This window comes from Thamnophis elegans, chromosome 15 (assembly GCF_009769535.1).
Source record: "Thamnophis elegans isolate rThaEle1 chromosome 15, rThaEle1.pri, whole genome shotgun sequence".
In the NCBI taxonomy this organism is placed as follows: Eukaryota; Metazoa; Chordata; class Lepidosauria; order Squamata; family Colubridae; genus Thamnophis; species Thamnophis elegans.
Genome location: NC_045555.1, coordinates 27,788,961 through 27,808,136, shown reverse-complemented (window position 1 = coordinate 27,808,136; position 19,176 = coordinate 27,788,961). Strand labels below are relative to the sequence as shown.

At 42.2% G+C, this 19,176-nt stretch overlaps 1 protein-coding gene across 1 annotated transcript in view; it reads right to left on the bottom strand.

Annotated features, from left to right (window-relative positions):
- BICC1 (BicC family RNA binding protein 1) overlaps positions 1 to 19,176 on the bottom strand; it is a 125,257-nt gene that overhangs the window by 14,937 nt on the left and 91,144 nt on the right. The window contains exons 7-14 of the mRNA XM_032231947.1: positions 17,828 to 18,022; positions 15,636 to 15,887; positions 11,449 to 11,580; positions 8,392 to 8,578; positions 6,899 to 7,057; positions 5,384 to 5,583; positions 3,795 to 3,936; positions 43 to 199 (exon numbers count right to left, since the gene is read on the bottom strand). Coding sequence (XP_032087838.1) covers positions 43 to 199; positions 3,795 to 3,936; positions 5,384 to 5,583; positions 6,899 to 7,057; positions 8,392 to 8,578; positions 11,449 to 11,580; positions 15,636 to 15,887; positions 17,828 to 18,022 — 1,424 coding nt within the window. The remainder of the gene's footprint in view (positions 1 to 42; positions 200 to 3,794; positions 3,937 to 5,383; positions 5,584 to 6,898; positions 7,058 to 8,391; positions 8,579 to 11,448; positions 11,581 to 15,635; positions 15,888 to 17,827; positions 18,023 to 19,176) is intronic.

The following is a 19,176-nucleotide window of genomic DNA, read 5'->3' as shown; positions in this document are numbered from 1 at the left end:
CTCTACCCTTTGCACAACCTTATCTTTATAAACATTACGTACTGTAAATGAGAATTTTTGGTGCCTTGCAGTAATTCCACCGCCTGCCTCTTTGTGCAGGATTGCTTCGAGGCGCTCATCATCTGCTTGAGATCGTTGGCATTAGCGGAGTGCGAAGGACTCCGGGGCATGCCCACTTCTACAAAAGCATCATTGCAACCTGCAAAGAAACAAGAACAGAATTACACGGATTGGGTGAAGGAATATGAACAGATCTGCCCTATATGATTAAACAACACTGTGATTGATACTAGAATTGTTTATTGAAACACTGAACAATGAAAGAATGAAGGATGAAACTTTAATATATACAGATGTGAAGAGTTAAATAAGGGAAATATGAGTAACAAAGCAGGTGAAAGATGGAGGACAGAAAAGAAACATTTTTAAATACAATGGTGACATGAATAAACGTTAGAATTGAAATAGAAATAAGAAATTATAATATATATAAAAAACTATATAACTATGTATATATATATATATATATATATATATATATATATATATATATATATATATATGTTATATTTATGCTGATAAATAAATAAAGGGAGACTAGTATAGATCTATTTCAAGCTATTTAGCTGTCATCAGCTAGCCATACCCAAGTTTTTGGGAATCGAACCTATAAAACTTGGGTATGGCTAGCTGATGAGAGCTAAATAGCTTGAAATAGATCTATACTAGTCTCCCTTTATTTATTTATCAGCATAAATATAACAAATGTAACAAAAAAGGCAACAGTAAAAAATATTGGGTTTCTGTCTGGATGGTCTCTTGTGACGAGCCTAATGACAGAGAGTGGAAGTGTGACCTTCCTCCCATACTTGGGCATACCAGGGGTTGTGACTTTAAGTATATATATATATATATATAACTATATAACTATATAACTATATAACTATATAACTATATAACTATATAACTATATAACTATATAACTATATAACTATATAACTATATAACTATATAACTATATAACTATATAACTATATAACTATATAACTATATAACTATATAACTATATAACTATATAACTAACTATATAACTATATAACTATATAACTATATAACTATATAACTATTTAACTATTTAACTATTTAACTATTTAACTATATATATAAAACACAAATATAACAAAGGCAACAGTAAAAATATTGGGTTTCTGTCGTGATGGACTCTTGTGACGAGCCGATTGACAGATGATGGAAGTAGTTAGCTTCCTCCCAGAATTGGGGCTTACCAGGGGTTGTGACACTATATATATACACATATATATATATAGCTATTTTGTTGTATTTGTGCTGATAAATAAATAAAGGGAGACTAGTATAGATCTATTTCAAGCTATTTAGCTCTCATCAGCTAGCCATACCCTTACTGGGATTTGAACAATAGCTATATATAGCTATATATAACTATATATATATACTTAAAGTCACAACCCCTGGTATGGCCAAGTATGGGAGGAAGGTCACACTTCCACTCTCTGTCATTAGGCTCGTCACAAGAGACCATCCAGACAGAAACCCAATATTTTTTTACTGTTGCCTTTTTTGTTATATTTGTTATATTTATGCTGATAAATAAATAAAGGGAGACTAGTATAGATCTATTTCAAGCTATTTAGCTCTCATCAGCTAGCCATACCCAGGTTTGGGAATCGAACCTGTGCTCCATTGCCTTCCCAGGCAGGGAGTTAACCATTTGAGCTACAGAGAACGACTCCTTATCAGCCAGCCAGGGTGGGAGGTATATACTTAAAGTCACAACCCCTGGTATGCCCAAGTATGGGAGGAAGGTCACACTTCCACTCTCTGTCATTAGGCTCGTCACAAGAGACCATCCAGACAGAAACCCAATTTTTTTTTTTACTGTTGCCTTTTTTGTTATATTTGTTATATTTATGCTGATAAATAAATAAAGGGAGACTAGTATAGATCTATTTCAAGCTATTTAGCTCTCATCAGCTAGCCATACCCAAGTTTGGGAATCGAACCTGTGCTCCATTGCCTTCCCATTGCCTTATTTATTTATCAGCATAAATATAACAAATATAACAAAAAAGGCAACAGTAAAAAAATATTGGGTTTCTGTCTGGATGGTCTCTTGTGACGAGCCTAATGACAGAGAGTGGAAGTGTGACCTTCCTCCCATACTTGGGCATACCAGGGGTTGTGACTTTAAGTATATACCTCCCACCCTGGCTGGCTGATAAGGAGTCGTTCTCTGTAGCTCAAATGGTTAACTCCCTGCCTGGGAAGGCAATGGAGCACAGGTTCGATTCCCAAACTTGGGTATGGCTAGCTGATGAGAGCTAAATAGCTTGAAATAGATCTATACTAGTCTCCCTTTATTTATCAGCATAAATATAACAACTATATATATAGCTATATATAACTATATATATAGCTATATATAAATATATATATATATATATATATAGCTATATATCTATTTAGATTTTACAACCCCCGGTATGCCCAAATATTTATCAGCACAAATATAACAAACATAGTTATATATAACTAACTATATATAACTATATAACTGACTGACTGACTGACTAACTATATATATAATATATATATATGTATGTATGTATGTATGTATGTATGTATGTATGTATGTATATATATATATATATACACACACACACATATATATAAACCTGCCCAGAGCACCAGGTACTGTTCCAGTACAGTGCTCTGGAGGGCCCATCTGAGCTCCTTACCTGTCCTTTAAAGCCTTCAGCGCTTCCGCACAAGTGCATGGCGCATACAGCGCCTGCGCGATGCTCCGCTGAGCAGCTGGAGCATTGCGGAGGCTTGCGGAGGTGTCACTGGAAGGTAAGATTCATGCATACGCTGCATGTGTGTGTGCACACGTGCACTTGTGTGGAGGACGCCAGGCCGCATTACACCCGTACCAGTTGCAATGGGATCCGGAACCCACCACTGGAACAAAGCCCCCTTAAAGAATGAAGCACTTTTAAACCCAAATATCATATTTATATTAGCCTGTTATGGCTTGTTATTCTGAACCAAACCACCAAGAAATTCTTTTGGACCATACCCAGAAATAGGTATTTTAGGAATGTTTTGATCATTCGATCTTGAGCAAACTTTTAATCGAAATGCATAGGCTTCCGAGGTGGCGCAGTGGTTAGAGTGCAGTACTGCAGGCTACTTCAGCTGACTGCTCCTGCAGTTTGGCAGATCGAATCTCACCAGGCTGGTGGATTCAGCCTTCCATCCTTCCGAGGTGGGTAAAATGAGAACCCAGATTGTTGGGGGCGATATGCTGACTCTCTAAACTGCTTAGAGAGGGCTGCAAAAGCACTGTGAGCGGTATATAAGTCTAAGTGCTATTGCTATTATGGTTTGGGACACATTTTTTATTTTTAGAACAGAAATAATCAGCTGGTCTTCCCACCACCCTTAAGACGAGTCCTTTAGCCCAAGAGGTTGCACTCAGTGGTAGGTTTCACTTATTTTTACCACCGGTTTGTTCCACACGTGCACACTTGCTTCGTCCACGCATGCACCTTCTGCGCACGAGGCCAGCCTCAAAAACATGGCTAAATAGGACATCATACTGCTGGGATGGGTGGGCAGGTCTACCCGTGATCTCCGCTACCAGTTCGCTCAAAGCGGTCCGAAATGGCTGAATACCACCTCTGGCTGCCCTGTCCCCCTATAGTGGGGAGAGGACGCAATATCAGAGCACACCACAGTAGTTTTGGTTATACCTTCGCCAGGGTTTGTCTTGGCCGTCACTTGTTCAGAGGCATTATGGCTACCAATCGTCCGAGAAGGTTCGCTGTGGTTTGCGCTTAATACATTTTCACCGAGAGCTGTGGCAGAGAATGCAGGATACTTCATAGCTGAGGTCTGGAACAGTATGTTTAACAGTGTGTTTAATCATCTTAGACTTTGACAAAAGAAAGCCCATGAATGACTCTCCTTAATTACTTAATATCTCTTTTCCATGCAAAAAATATATATGAGGTGATCTAATAATTTTACTCCCACCTCACCTGTCTGTGGCTACTCAGGATCAATATTTTTCTTTTAAAAAAATAAGGCATTTCCCATTTTCTCATAGAACCAAATCATCAGATTTAAACATATACATTGGAAACTCATCCGGGGGGGGGGGGCACTTGATTTCTATGACCCCCACCCATCAACTGTGCCTCTGGGGTTTTTATAGTAACCATTGAGACTCTCACCCACTGACTTGGCAACCGAGTCATACCCACTTCGTTATCTAGACAGGGACAGATGAACTGAACTGAATCTTGAAAAATGATTTTTTTTAAAGTACAAAGTTAAGTTTTCAGGTTACTAACTTTGTTCTATTGCACCAAAAGGAATCAGAAGTCAATGCTTTTCTTTTTCCCTTCTACCCTACACTTTTTTTCTGTACCCCTTTCTCTCCCTTATTTTTCCATTATTATGTGAACAATAATCTTTAATAGAAGGAGAGCATTTAGAGAAGCTTTGGGCATAACATCACTTGGCCTCCTGGCTGCCTCTGAGTAGGAGCGCTCTCCTAGGTTTACATCACGTCAAACCATCTACTTGAAACCATGTTTAGGGTTTTAGATATGGATCTTATATGCTTCACTGAATCATTCCTTATTCAACCTGTTGGCATTAAGTTTGGCACCGTTGAAAGATGAAATTTCAAGATGCCAATTTTAATTATGGCTGGAAACCATTTTCTACAACTTTCTATGATGATGTAAGAAAACTACAATAATGAAATAACAATTGTTTTCACACCATGACACCATCAGAAGCCAGAATTTCTAATTTTATACTAATTTATATTTTATGATATGACGAACCTCTAACAAAAACATATCCTGAAAAAACTTTCCATTGAAAAAGTAACATCCTACTAAAAGTAGCAGTAACTTTTGTTGTGTGGTTGCGGAGTAAAGTGCAATAGAATTTAAACTCAGTTAAAAATAAGCTCTATTTTTTTCCAGATTGATATAATCTGAGCTGTGGTGGCACAGTGGTTAGAGTGCAATATTGCAGCATTGCAGGTTAACTTTGCCCACTGCCAGGAGTTTGATCCTGACTGGCTCAAGGTTGACTCAGCCTTCCATATCTCCAAGGTCGGTAAAATGGGAAACCAGATTGTTGGGGGCAAGATGCTGACTCTCTAAAGTGCGTAGAGATTGCTGTAAAAGAACTATGAAGCAGTATATAAGTGCTATTTCTATTGCTATTACACAGAACGTGCACAAAAGAAATTCTGCTTAGTTAGTTGAAATGTACTCTCTCATAAATATGCTAGACTTATACCCTCAGGTTATTTTTTTACCTTTACATGACCATTTAATGATGAGGTTGCATTTTTCTTGTTCTCTACTTGCATGCCATTCACATGAATATCAACAGGTGTTAAGCCAGGAGGGGGAGATGGTGTGCTTTGACTGTAGTTGGGCACTCCCGACAACAGGATACTGGTTAATGTGGCTTGTGCTGTAGGCGGCATCATCAGGTGAGGAATAGCAGAGAAACCTGGAAGAAAATGTCATAGGTTCTGCCTTATTTCTGCCGAGATTGAAGATGTCTAAAGTCCTAAACAGATACAGGGAGTCCTCAGCCTACGACCACTATTGGGAACTTCTGTCACTAAGCAAAGAAGTCATTATGGGAGTCACACTTGATTTTACAACCATTTTTGGTGCAGTTAACTGAATCCCTCAGTCATTAAGCAAATCTAGCTTTTCTCACTGACTTTGTTAAACAGGCTGGGAAGGCCACAAATGCTGATCTTATGACCCTGCAACCGTCATAAATACAACCCAGTTGCCAAACACCTGAATTTTGATCACTTGATTATGGGAGACGTTGCAAGGGTCGCCAGGGGTGAGGAAAGTCAATTGGCTTGCAAAGAGATGCAGAAGCTTATACCGTGTTTCCTCAAAAATAAGATAGGATCGTATTTTCTTTTCACTCCCATATTATTGGCCTTATTATCAGGGACGGGGGGCTTATTATTTTCTGGCACTTCTGGAAGTTGCCAGGTGGGGCGGGAGAGAAGCGAGACACACATCTTACCTTTTCAGCTCCGTCGCATTCCTTGCCGTTGTGTCCAGGGAAACACCAAGTTCAAACTTCTCAAACCCCCAACAAGATTTTTTTGCAACGCGACAGAGCTGCCAGTAAGATGCATGTCTTATGGGTACAATTTGTGGGGTGGCAGGTGGGGCAGGGGATGGGGTGGGGCGGGCCACTAATGATTAAATCGTCAATAAGTAGTTGTAAGAGGAGGATTATCTCTAGTTGATTTCACAAGCGTGAGCAATTAACAACTTCTCAAATTCGCGAGAAGTTTTTCTTTACAGTGTAAGGTGTTTCCCTGCACAGACTGGCCGAGAGATGCAACTGAGCTGTCAGTGCCCGGTGAGATGTGTGTTTTACACTGGGGTCCAATTTGGGGGGTGGCAGGTGGGGCGAGGGATGGGGCGAGGTTGGCTGTTAGTGATTAAGTCATCAATGAAAAGGATTATGTGTAGTTGATTTGCAATTCAGCAGAGCAAGATTTCATAGAATAGGATCTGAGTACCTTTATCTCCCTAGGACAGATTTTGTTTCACAAGGTCCTTGAAATGCCAAGGACTAAGCTAGGGTCTTCTGGATGCAAAGCACAAACCACAATGAAATGAGCAGGCACACTCTATGCCCATCTGGAAGTCCCAAGGACTCCGATGATCCCATCTTACAATGATGGCTTCTTGAAATAGGGGCATCATTTCCTGTTGTGCATGCTTAGGGGGGATGCTAGATTTCTCTATCTGAAATGTCTCCAATTTAAACCCAAAATACCAACCTGTAGTGCTTGTATTAGCGATTGAGGAAGCCCAGAAAGTTGAACTTGGTGTGTTTGAACTTGGACTCTGCAAAGGACTAACCGAACTATTGAGAGCATTTAGGAGGGAGTTTGGAGATGTGGATGTGTTGACAGATAAAGTGGTTGGACCCAAAAGACCTATTAAAAAAAAAACAAGTAAAAGAGATTTTACACCCCTGTGGATGCACAACCAATGATTTTAAAGACCAACGCAAAACTGAATGAGTTATTTTACTCTTCTATTGGATGATGAAAACTCTCAAGACCCTCAAGACCCTCCCTAGGTGGGCAAGATGCCTACTTCTCTCCTTGGATGTTGCTCCTAACAAAAAATGGAACGTCTATAGAGATTCTCAGTCATCTGGACCATGCTTGTCCGAAAGGTGTTTTTTAAAGAGGCAACTGGACTTTCTTTGTTTTTCCTTGAAGACGTTTCACTTCTCATCCAAGAAGCTTCTTCAGTTCTGAACTAAAAAAGCTTCTTAGATGAGAAGCAAAATGTCTTCGAGGAAAATTTAAAGAAATTTTGCCACAAGAAATGACCTTCTGTTTTGTTCTTCAAAGAAGTGCAGCCAATAGTTTACCTAGATAGCCCATGGACACTTAACTCAACTACACCTTCACATCTATGACTGCAATTCTTCATTCACTGCTGACTACCTCCACAAATCCCTATGTCACATTTCCAAACATTTCTCCAATTCTTCCATTTCCCCATATCAGTTAAACAGATGTTTTCCTTCCATTATTGTTTTTTCTTAAGTACAAGAAAGAAAACACACACACACATATCAACATAAACGTACATGTTGAAGCTATTGTTCAGCCTACTTTTTAAAATAAATCCATAAACCAGGGATGTCCAATCTTGGCCATTTTAAGATCTGTGTTCGTCAAATCCCAGAATTCCCCAACCAGCCATGAATTCAACTCAGTGTCAGGGTGCCAAATAGCATCCAAAAGTAAATCAGAGTCCATGGCAAAGGATTGCTCAAAGTTCCAATTTATTAAGAGAACCATGTTGGCACATCTGGGAAAACCCGAATTTGAAAGCTTCCAGATTTTCCCCACCCAGTTGAAAGTTCAAGATCTTGCCCCCACACCCACAGGTCCATCACAAGGTCCAATCTCCCACTGCTATGCTGGCAGTTCCACCCATCCAATTCCAGTCAGGTGCAGAGGTGCAGAGACAAAGGATGACCTTGGCTTTCTGGAAAGAATTTTGTTATGGCTACATAGCATCTAACTCCGTACAATCCTCCCTCCCATTTTCCCACAATAGAAAATGCATAGTAGAGTAATAGAAAGTGGGGTGGGCCAAAGATCCAAAAGAAAAGATCGCTGCAGGCCTGACATTCAGGGCGTTGAAGTCCACAGGTCTGGACATCCAGTGGCCAAGGTTGGAAACCCCTGCCTTAAACCTTGAAAACCCATACTGAAGAGGTTTGAAAATATTAGGTTGTAGATTATACCAAGTCCAGTTAGTCCAAGGCCAGCTGAGGTCAAGATGTCCAAGCCAGGGCAAGGAAGGCCAACTGGGCAAGAGATGGGGGAGGGGTGTGTTGCTACGGCAATGCCGTTGCTTTCCAGACCCAGGAGACATTTCCGTGCTTCGTACATATTTAAGGCATTTCGCTCAACGCTCTTCACAATCACAGACTGCAAAAAGAAAACACAGAGTATGAGTTTCTGACAACAATTCAAACAATTCCAGACAACTGGCAAGAGTCACAAGTCTTGTTTACAAATCCTCTCCTGAAGAAAGCTCCTCCAAGTAGCAAGACAGAGGGAAAGTAGTTGTGGCTCCTAAACTACATACTTTGATTTATACAAAAAAAAATCTGGAATGGTAGGGTGCATTTTGGTTGGGATTCTTGGCTACAATATACAGCCACTGAAACAATATCCCTGTTCTATAATATTTCAGATGATGAAATAAATGAGGTTTTGTGTAAAAGGTCCATTCAACATTTCAACATCGTGTAGAATCACATCACCCAACAATACCCAGTCCTTGATTTAAATGTAGTTTATCTCTGCTCTGGGCAGCCAAAATCTAAGCTCAGATTTAGAACATTGTGGGAAATTATGGAGAGTTTGCTAATTTATTACATCACAGTGCTTTCCATGTCAAATAAAAAATATCAGATCATAACATTTTTTCCCCTCAACATACAGGTCTAGAGAAACTGGATTTCTCATTTTCTAGAGCTCTGAGATGCCCTACATTTAATTTTACGCCAACTTTCCTTCACAAACAAGTCACCACAATAATTGTGACAATGAAAAAGCATGTTTTGACCCAGAACAAGAACTGGTTTGATTCATCTTGGTGGCAAAACAATGGCTGTTTTATTTATTTATCTGCCTCTTGGGTTGTTATTTGCATCTTGTCAAGTTGTCAAAGGAGAATCTTCCCTTGTTGTGTGCATCTGCCTAAGAAGATCAGGGCTGTGAAGAGCTTTGAAAAAAAACATCTGGTCAGATTTTTTTCCTTGCTTGTGTTTCTCTGAGCTTTAAAATTACATAATAGTGAAAGACTGCCGACATCCTTGTTTTTCTTGGAAGCTTCAGACCAACATTGAAGACAAACTTTCTTGTACTTTTGTAGGAATTAACTTGATATTAAAAATATAATCGGATGAAGTCATTTCAAAGATGACATTTACTAATTAATAAAGATCTTTTTTTTATTTACGTTAGCTATTACCCTGTGGTAACTCGATGTGCTTGTTTCTGTTAAATAACACAGACACCAAGACCAAAGAAAGAAAACTTAACAGTGTGCAAGTTATTACACAATATACTTAATTTCACATGACAGTGAAATAATTATTAGGATCATCCAACACAAATTAGAGCCCAGATGTTAAAGATGGTTTTAGGAAAGGCCAAGGAACAAGAGATATTATTGCTGATGTGTGCTGACCTATTTAGAAAATCAAACAATATCCAAAATAAGTCAATACGTGCTTCACTGACAATAGAAAGGTCTTTGATAAGTGTCAATCATGTTAAACTCTCAAGGATCCTTAGGAAAATGGGAATCATAGAATATCTCATTATTTTCATATAAAGGTAAAGGTTCCCCTTGAATATATGTGCTAGTTGTTCCCAACTCTAGGGGGCAGTGCTCATCTCCATTTCAAAGCCAAAGAGCCAGAGCTGTCCAAAGACGTCTCCATGATCATGTGCTCGGCATGATTAAAGGTGCACGGAACGCTGTTACGTTCCCACCAAAGGTGGTCCTTATTTTTCTACTTGCATTTTTACATGCTTTCGAACTGCTAGGTTGGCAGAAGCTGGGAGAAATAATGGGAGCTCACTCCGTTACGCGGCTCTAGGGATTCGAACTGCTGCACCCACCTTTCAATCGACAAGCTCAGCGTCTTAGCCACTGAGCCACTGTGTCCCTCCTTTATCTACATATAAAACTACACAAAGAAGAACAAGCCACAAGTCTGCATGGCACACTGTGAAACAAGCTGACTCCAGAGTGGAAACAAAGTGGGACAGGACTGTACACTCTCCACTTTCTTATTCAACCTAAATATTAAACAATTCTGGATTCATAACAGATCAGTCTAAAAACAAATTCTCATGATAATAACTCTATTATTACAATAACCAGAAGGTAGGAAAAGGTAAAGTTTTCCTCTGTTCAGTTGTGTCCAACACAAGGGGGCAGTGTTCATCTCCGTTTCTTAGTCAAGGTAGCCAGCCATTCTCTGAAGACATTTCTGTGGTCCTGTGGCCAGCAGGACTATATGCCAAGGTGTGCAGAAAGCTCCTACTTTCCCACTGAAGTGGTACCTATTTATCTACCTTCATGTTGTGGCCCAACAGCGGCCAGCAGAGCTGGTAGCAGAGTTGGACATTGAGGAGGTTGGGGAGGAATATGGGCCAGGCCTGGGGGCTGAGGAAAGCTCAGACGAGAGCTCTACATTGGAGGCAGAGAGGGAGCTAGACAGCAGTGAAGCAGAAGAACAGCTGGAGCCTGTTCCCAGTGTGCACATGCGCAGAGCTGCCAGAAGACAAGAACAACTAAGAAAGAAGCAGGGTCGACTTAAGAGTAAAGCCACACCTTGGAGGAGATTCCCCTCACAGGAAACAAAAGAGTAGTGAAAGGGGAGTGAGCTTTTGCAGGGAACAATTGATTCCTTCAGTCGTTTCAAGAGTGGAAAGTTCGGTTTGTGACTATAAGAGACTCTGTGCCAAGTGTTGCCTTGCCCTGCGTTTTGCCGGGACCAAGACTCTGCTTCATGCTTTTTAAGGTCAGAACACTACATTTGCATGCTATCGAACTGCTAGGTGGCCAGGAGCTGGGGCAGAAATGGGAGCTCACTCCGTTGCATATTGCTCTGGTCTTGGACCCTTTCCAGCTGACAAGCTCAGCGTCTTTAAACGCTGAACTATCCTGCCCCCCCCCCCCCGTGATGATCAGTAGGGGGCTGGCTTAATTTTCAAGCAGGATAGTTAAAAGCTAAATATAGCCTTCTCCAGGAAAGACTAGAGTCCGTTCTACTCACCTTACTCGTCTGCTTTGGCTTTGGTTTAATACTGATGAAGACATCTAGCTGCTCCATCAGCTGGGTAATAAAATGTGGTTCTACGTCAATTTCTTCCTTCATATCGAACATCAGCACAAGAGGAAGGCAGCCCTGGAAGATTAAATGCAGAATCCAATATAAAGTTTAGGAAGCCCTTCATGTTTTGTGCAGCACACAGCTGAGCAGCAATCTCCTGTTCACCATTCCCACCATTCTCCTACATTTTACTCACATGGTCTTTCTAAAAAAGAGGTTTCCAGAAATGACAGTTGTTTGACATTTCCATACTGACAATAATAGTTTTCTCAGGATGTTTCACTTATTGAATTCTCAGCAATTCGAGAATATGGGAGACGCACAATGACTGGTGACATCAGGATGGAATCTACTACGCAACCAAAAACTTACAAGTTCAGCTTCTGCCTAGATGAAACACACACACACCCCAGTTTGGGAATGGAGGGTTAACTATAACTTTTAAAGAGCCCCTTTGAAACCAAGAATCATGCAGATATATTGAGAATAAATTGTGTGATCCTTTCAGCAATAGCTACATACACAAATCCTTATGAGCTAATTGTTCACATGCAAGCCTATTATGAGCATGCAGTAGACTGTCCGGTCAACTTGCAAGACATGGAAAAATCCAGTAATGAATATGTGAGAGCCAGAAAGATAAGACAATTTGGCACTGGAAACAGAAATATGCACACAAAACACACAAAAACAAAAATGTGTAGTGAATCTAGCCCTTTGTACCTGATGAGAGGGAAAATGTTATATTTTTCAACAATCAAAACGACACTGTCCATAAATTTGCAATTTGTATCTTTTCAATTCAGTTCTGGACCAATCAAGAACCGTTCTAATTCAACTTGAGAATTGTTCAAAATTTTTAAAGTGGATGTTCTCTACCTTGCCCTTTAGTCTCAACCTTTTAACAGAATAGGAGAGTTGGAAGGGACCTTGGAGATCTTCTAGTCTACATCCAACTCTTTCTGTTGATGCTCATGTTCTTCTTGGCATCTTTCACTCTATAAGGAATTCCTCTGGATATGCTCCAGTTTGGTACAGCTTAAATGTGGAACGGCATGTGCTAGGTTTGAGTATTAAAATGCTACAGAATAAATAAAGAGAACCAGATCTTACCATCTCATGTGCTCCCTTGCTGCATTGAAAGAAACAATGGCTGTGTTAGTGTCTATCCAAGGCATGCTCAGACCACAGGTTTATGTGATCCTATCTAGCACACCTGTGGCTACTCTCTTTGGATTATGGGATTTCAACATTCAACATCATCTTTCCAAGTCTCAAATTCCAAAAACCCACAAGACAACTTCAGACTTCAAGGAAATTCTGGACTGGATTCAGTCAGATCTCACTGTTGTGCCCAAGAGTTTTCAAATAACAGAATAACAGAGCTGGAATGGACCTTGGAGGTCTCCTTGTCCAAGCCCCTGCCCAAGCAGGAGATCCTATACCAGTGATGACAAACCTTTTCTGTACTGAGTGCCCAAACCGGAACACGTGTGCATTCCTGGGCATGCGCCCGAGTGCCGGAAACCCAAAGACCAGCTGGCTGGCATATACATGCCTGTATTTTGGCCAGTTTTAGCTGGGTTTTGGGCAGTTTTCAGGTCATTTGGGGGGCAAAAAGGCCTGAAAAACAGTCCACAAAATGGGCTGAAAACAGCCCGAAAAATGGCATGAACACAGCCCCCCAAAAACCCTGGAAAACAGCTTGAAAACGGCCTGAAAAAGGCCCAGGAAAGAGCCTGAAAAACTGCCTGTTTTTTTGGCTACTTTTGGCAATTTTTCAGACTGTTCTCATGATGTTTTCCAGTGCTCCAGTGCTCGTGAAGACCAGCTGGCCAGTGTGTATGTGCACACTGTGTAGGAAGTTATTACCCAGCCCTCTCCCAGAAAAATGAAATATCCTAGGAAATATTGAAAAGGCAGAATATTTCTCTGGATGTGAAAAGAAAGAAACATGTTTTAAAAGACAGAATAGCTCCCTGTAGCTTCCTGCCCATCCCACTTTGTCAATGAGCCATTAAACCCTGAGCTAGTCCACTTTACATAAAGAGTTCTCCCCTTCAGCTCCAGAGTGATGGAATTAAGGCATGATAATACTGGCCCTTTACCCAACACACCACATGGCATCTGAGAACTCAACCAAACCTGGATTCAAAACGCAGCCTAGAGAGTTGCCCCTGCATGGCCCCATGGGAGTCTGACAACCAATCAGAATGCAAGCTCAAGATCAAAGGCCAGAGAGGGCATAAAACCAGGGACTCAGCTTCTCTTCCTCCCCTTTTCCCTTCCCTTCCCTTCTCCACCAACACTGAAGCATATGATCACCTTTTCTGTTCAGGACTCAAGCCATGTGGTTCTGTCCACCATTAAAACCATCTTTCCAAGCAGCCTCCATGTCTCCAGTGTCTTTTCCCCCACTTGGAGCCAAACCCAGAAGGACATTTCTTCCAACAATTGGAAACCAGAAGACCAGCTGGCGATGGCATGCATGCCCACAGAGAGGGTTCTGCGTGCCACCTCTGGCATGCGTACCATAGATTCGCCATCACGGTCCTGTACTACTTCAGAAAAATGGCTGACCAGACTCTTCCTCTTCCGTTGTTTACCTTGCCTTCTGCTGGCTTTAGAAAATCATACCAGTTAACTGAATAACCATTCTTGAGATGGGTAATTTAAATATCTGCCTCACTAGAGAAGCAGGTTCAATGCCTTTGAATTCAGAGGGGGGACACAGAATCCTATAATGGGACTCCTACATGATCACATTTTCCTAAACCATGGAAAACTAGGTTAAGTTTTAACCCTAACAGGCTATTTGTTGTGGCTTGCCAGGGGAGCTGGTGGAATATTCAGACAGTGGAGATTGGGGAGGAACCTGGGCCAGTCCTGGAATCTGGGGAAGGCTCCGATGAGGGCTCTGAATCAGAAGCAGAGATGGGGCCAGGGCCATTTGACAGTTATCAGCTGCCTTCGGGGTCGGAGATCAGTGTGGCAGAAGAACAGCTGGAGCCTGTTCCCGATGTGCACATGCACAGAGCTGCCAGGAGAAGGGAACAGTTAAGGAACAAGGGCCGATTTGGGATTAAAGGCACAGGTGGACGGTGAGTGGCTCCTCCCATAGGGAATAAAGAGGCGCAAAAGGGGAGTGGAGTTTGCAGGAGACAATTCGTTCGATTAATTAGTGTGAAGACTAATTCGTGACTCTCAGAGACTCCTTGCAAGTATTTTCTTGTACAGCATTGCATTTGGAAGATATCGGCCTGGCAGCTCTCCAAGCCTGATAAGGTCTGTGGTTGTAAATTCACCTTTGAAAGACTGTTTGCTGGGACTTTGCTGGATGTGAATGAGAGGAATTCACATTATCTGAATAATAGGACACGGAGTCTGCTTCGTGATTTTATGAAGCTTAGGTCAGAACAGGTAGCTAAGAACTAGTACACACTGAGGTGACAAACCTGGGTTTGAACTCTTGAGCCTGATTCCTACTCAATTCGCCAAGGGGGAGAGGGAGGGGAATATACAGTAATTTGTGATGTGGGTAAGAGAGTTTCAGCCAAACAAGACTTCCTCTGTAATTTTTTTTCCATAAAAGAGGTTGCCCAATGACTGGTACAGGTAGTCCTCGACTTACAACAGTTCATTTAGTGACCATTCAAAATTACAACAGCCCTGAAAAAAACTGACTTATGACCACTTTTCAGACATGACAGCTGCATCATTCCCATGGTCAAAATTCAGACACTTGGCAACTGACTAGCATTTATGACGGTTGCAGTGTCCCAGGGTCATGTGATCCTATTTTGCGACCTTCTGACCAGCGAAGTCCACGAGGAAGGCAGATTCACTTAACAACCGTGTTACTGATTTAAGAACTGCAGGGATTCGCTTAACAACGGTGGCAAGAAAGGCTGCAAGATGGGGCAAAATTCACTTAAATGAATGTCTCACGTAGCAACAGAAATTCCGGGCTCAACTGTGGTCGTAAGTCAAGGACTACCAGGAGTCAGTGTCAAGGGACCTGTGATTGCAAGCTTCAGTGGGAACGAGGGGCTCGTGGGGACCCAGGCATGGCCGATGTTCCTTCCACCAACTGCTGCCGCACGCAAAGCCCCACCCTTCAGGGCACTCACCATGAGATATTGTCTGGCAAGGCAGACTGATTCGATTGTGCCTTGGAGGTAGACTGTGGATTTCTTCTGGGGATTACTAGGATCGGGGAAGTGGATCTGAGCACCAGTTCTCTGCATGATATGCTTGATGTTGCTGCCGTTTCGGCCCATCATAAAGAGATGGTGCTGAGCTGCTATGTCCAGCTGGGTGCTCACCGGGATCGCAGACGCCAAACTGCCAGCCAGATGCTCCAAGAGCAGAACTGTTCCTTCCTGCCCAGGAAGAGGAAACGAAACAAACTTATATTCACTATAGCAATAGCCCTTAGACTTATATACTGCTTCCCAATGCTTTACAGCTCTCTCTAAGAGGTTTACAGAGTCAGCCTCTTGCCCCTAACAGTCTGGGTCCTCATTTTGTGATGGGAGGCTGAGTCAACCTTGAGCCTGATGAGATTCGAACTGCCAAACTGCTGGCAGCCAGCAGTCAGCAGAAGTAGCCTGGAGTACCACACTCTAACCAATGAGCTACCAGGGCTCATATGCTGGTGCCCTTTCTTCCTGACATGAAACTTTGACGTTTTCCATTTGGCAAAGTTTTGTGCTTCAAATTATTTGAAACAAAAGGCAACTGGATTTTCTTGCAGTTGCTTTTTGCCGTTTGAAATTGTTTTGGCTCTCATCCAAGAAGGATTGTCTTCTGAAGAAGCGTTCCAGATGAGAAGCGAAATAATTTCAAAGGGGAAAAAACCCCAAGAAAATCCAGTTGCATTTTGGAAAAGGCACCTTTAGATGATGGGGAATCTCGATAGACATTTGGAACAAAATGTGTTGCTCATTCCAGCAGGCTTAATATCCTGTTTGTAGGAAATTATCCTGTAATAACAAACTCTGGTAGTCACCAGGTAAACACCCATGTAGCTTGTAAGGAAAGAGTATTTGTTTATGCATGGAAGCAAATAGAACCTTAAAGGTTGAGGAGGTTGGGGATGAAGATGGGCCAGTCCTGGGTAGTCTGGGGAAGGCTCTGATGATGGCTTTGCATTGGAGGCAGAGGTGGGACCAGGGCCGTCTCACAGTTATCAGCTGCCTTCGGAGTTGGAGATCAGTGTGGCAGAAGAACAGCTGGAGCCTGTTCCCAGTGTGCGCATGCACAGAACTGCCAGGAGAAGGGAACAGCTAAGGAACAAGGGCTGACTCAGGAGTAAAGCCACAGGAGGACGGTGAATGGCCCCTCCCATAGGGAATAAAGAGGAGCAAAAGGGGAGTGGAGTTTGCAGGAGACAATTAGTTCAATTCATTAGGGTGAAGATCTGTTCCTGACTTCTTGCCAAGTATTGTCTGCTACAGTGTGGCATTTGGAAGATATCAGCCTGATCCAGGTCTGTAGATGTGAAATCTCATGAAAGACTGTTGGCCGGGACTTTGCTGGAGAGGAATTCACTTTAAACTAAATAAAATGGGTTTTATCAGGACGAGGAGTCTGCTCCATGATCTTGGGAAGCCTAGGTCAGAACACTCCTTGGACAAACATTGTGTGTTTTTGCCCATTTAGTTGTAGGCAGGGCCACCTTGAAATCTGAACACAGGGTTAGGGTTAGGGTTAGGGTTAGGTTAGGTCTAGGCAAACTCTCATTTCTACTTGAAGTCTCCAATTGCAATTTATATTATGCTTGAACTATGCTCTGGGGATCTACGTTCTCCTCCCCTCTTGCCCAGAAGAAGCTTGAAGGATTTGCAAGCCTCATTTACTAGCCACTTGCTGGCCACTTTACTAGCCACTTTTACTAGCCACTTTACTAGCCACTTTACTAGCCACTTGAGAGCCTTTTCTGTTGCAGCTCCGACCCTGTGGAACGACCTCCCCGTTGAGATCCGTACCCTCACCACTATCCAGACCTTCCGCGCAGCCCTCAAGATCTGGCTCTCCCAGCAGGCCTGGGGATAGGTTCCCAATTTACCCGCCCGAGTGTTTGATTGCTGAATGAAAGTTGTGTTTTTACTATGTTTTCTTTGTTCACATACTGTTCTGTTTTTGACACTGCACCCCCCTCCCTTGTGGTTGTAAGCCGCCCTGAGTCCCCTCAGGGAAAAGGGCGGCATATAAATCCCAATAAAACTCTAAACTCTAAAAAAAAAAAACTTGCTCAAGAAAAACAACAACCATCGAACAGTTCCCTAAAACCATTAAGGTCGGAACCATCACAGTTCACCTTCACAGCACTCGCGTTATTTTGGGAGCCTCTGATCATGACAGTAGCGCCGTATGTCCGGGAACGCTGCTTGAAGGACACCGAAATATTGTATGTCTGCGACAGATGCTGAATCGTGGGAGAACTTGGATCGGGGATAGGTTGAAGGATTCCAGCTATAGGTAGTTCAAACATCAACACCAAGGGCAGCAGTTCCTGGAACAGAAACCAAAACAAATTCACAGCAAATAATCAGTATATACACCGTTGTATCTACTCTCGCTAATGAGCTGCCTATTTGAGCATAGAGCTGGAAGCAGGGGTGGGCTTTTGCCAGTTTGGACCAGTTCGGGCAAACTGGTAGTTCTGGTGAGCAGTTGACCCCACCCGCCCCTGCCCTATATTTCTCTGATTTTCAGCTCAGCTGATAGAATTCTTTAGAGTGGAATGGAATGGGAATGGGAATGGAATTGGAATTGGAATGGGAATTGGAATGGAACTTGAATGGGAATGGGAATGGAGTTGGAATGGAATGGAATGGAATAGAATTGGAATTCAATTGATTGGACACACAAGGAATTTGTCTTTGGTGCATATGCTCTCAGTGTACATAAAGAAAAATAAAAGTGCCCTATAGTGTCATTTTGAGGGTAGTAGTTGAAACAATTTATGTCCAAATTTATGCAGTGTACAGGTCCTCGATGGAAGGCAGGTTGGTAGCCATTGTTTTTTCTGCAGTTCTAATTATCCTCTGAAGTCTGTGTCTGTCTTGTTGGGTTACAGAGCCAAACCAGACAGTTATGGAGGTGCAGATAACATATTCAATCATTCCTCTGTAGAACTGAATTAGAATGAGTGGTTTTTGAACGCTGTGCATGCACACAAAGTGCACAATCACTGAACTGGTTGTTAAACCAATTGCAGCCCACCCCTGGCTGGGAGGGCTTCAGGACAGCCCCCTGCTTTGCATAGCCATTTCATCGAAAGCCCCTTGCTACTAAAAACAGGGGAGTCTTTGTTGCCAATTGAGAGGCAAGGATTCTGCTCCTCGTTGGCACCGATTGGTCTTCAGGAGTGGAGCAGAAAGGAAAGACTGGGAATTATTTCAGTTTTGCATTTCACGCAATGCATCCCCAGTGGTCCCCCCACACTCCCCAATGAAAAATATATATTAAATGCAATATAAAAGAGGAGGAGGGGGAAAAACCCAGCAAGAACCACAGAGCGCTAGAATAGCAGAAGAAATATAGAGGAATCACCCTAATGAGTTTGGCAGTCTCGGGCTTTGCGTCCAGGCAGCAACGAGGCATGGAAGGGAGTGCCAGAGAAATCCAAGAATTGCAGAAAGTAAGATTGACTGATGAAAGCAG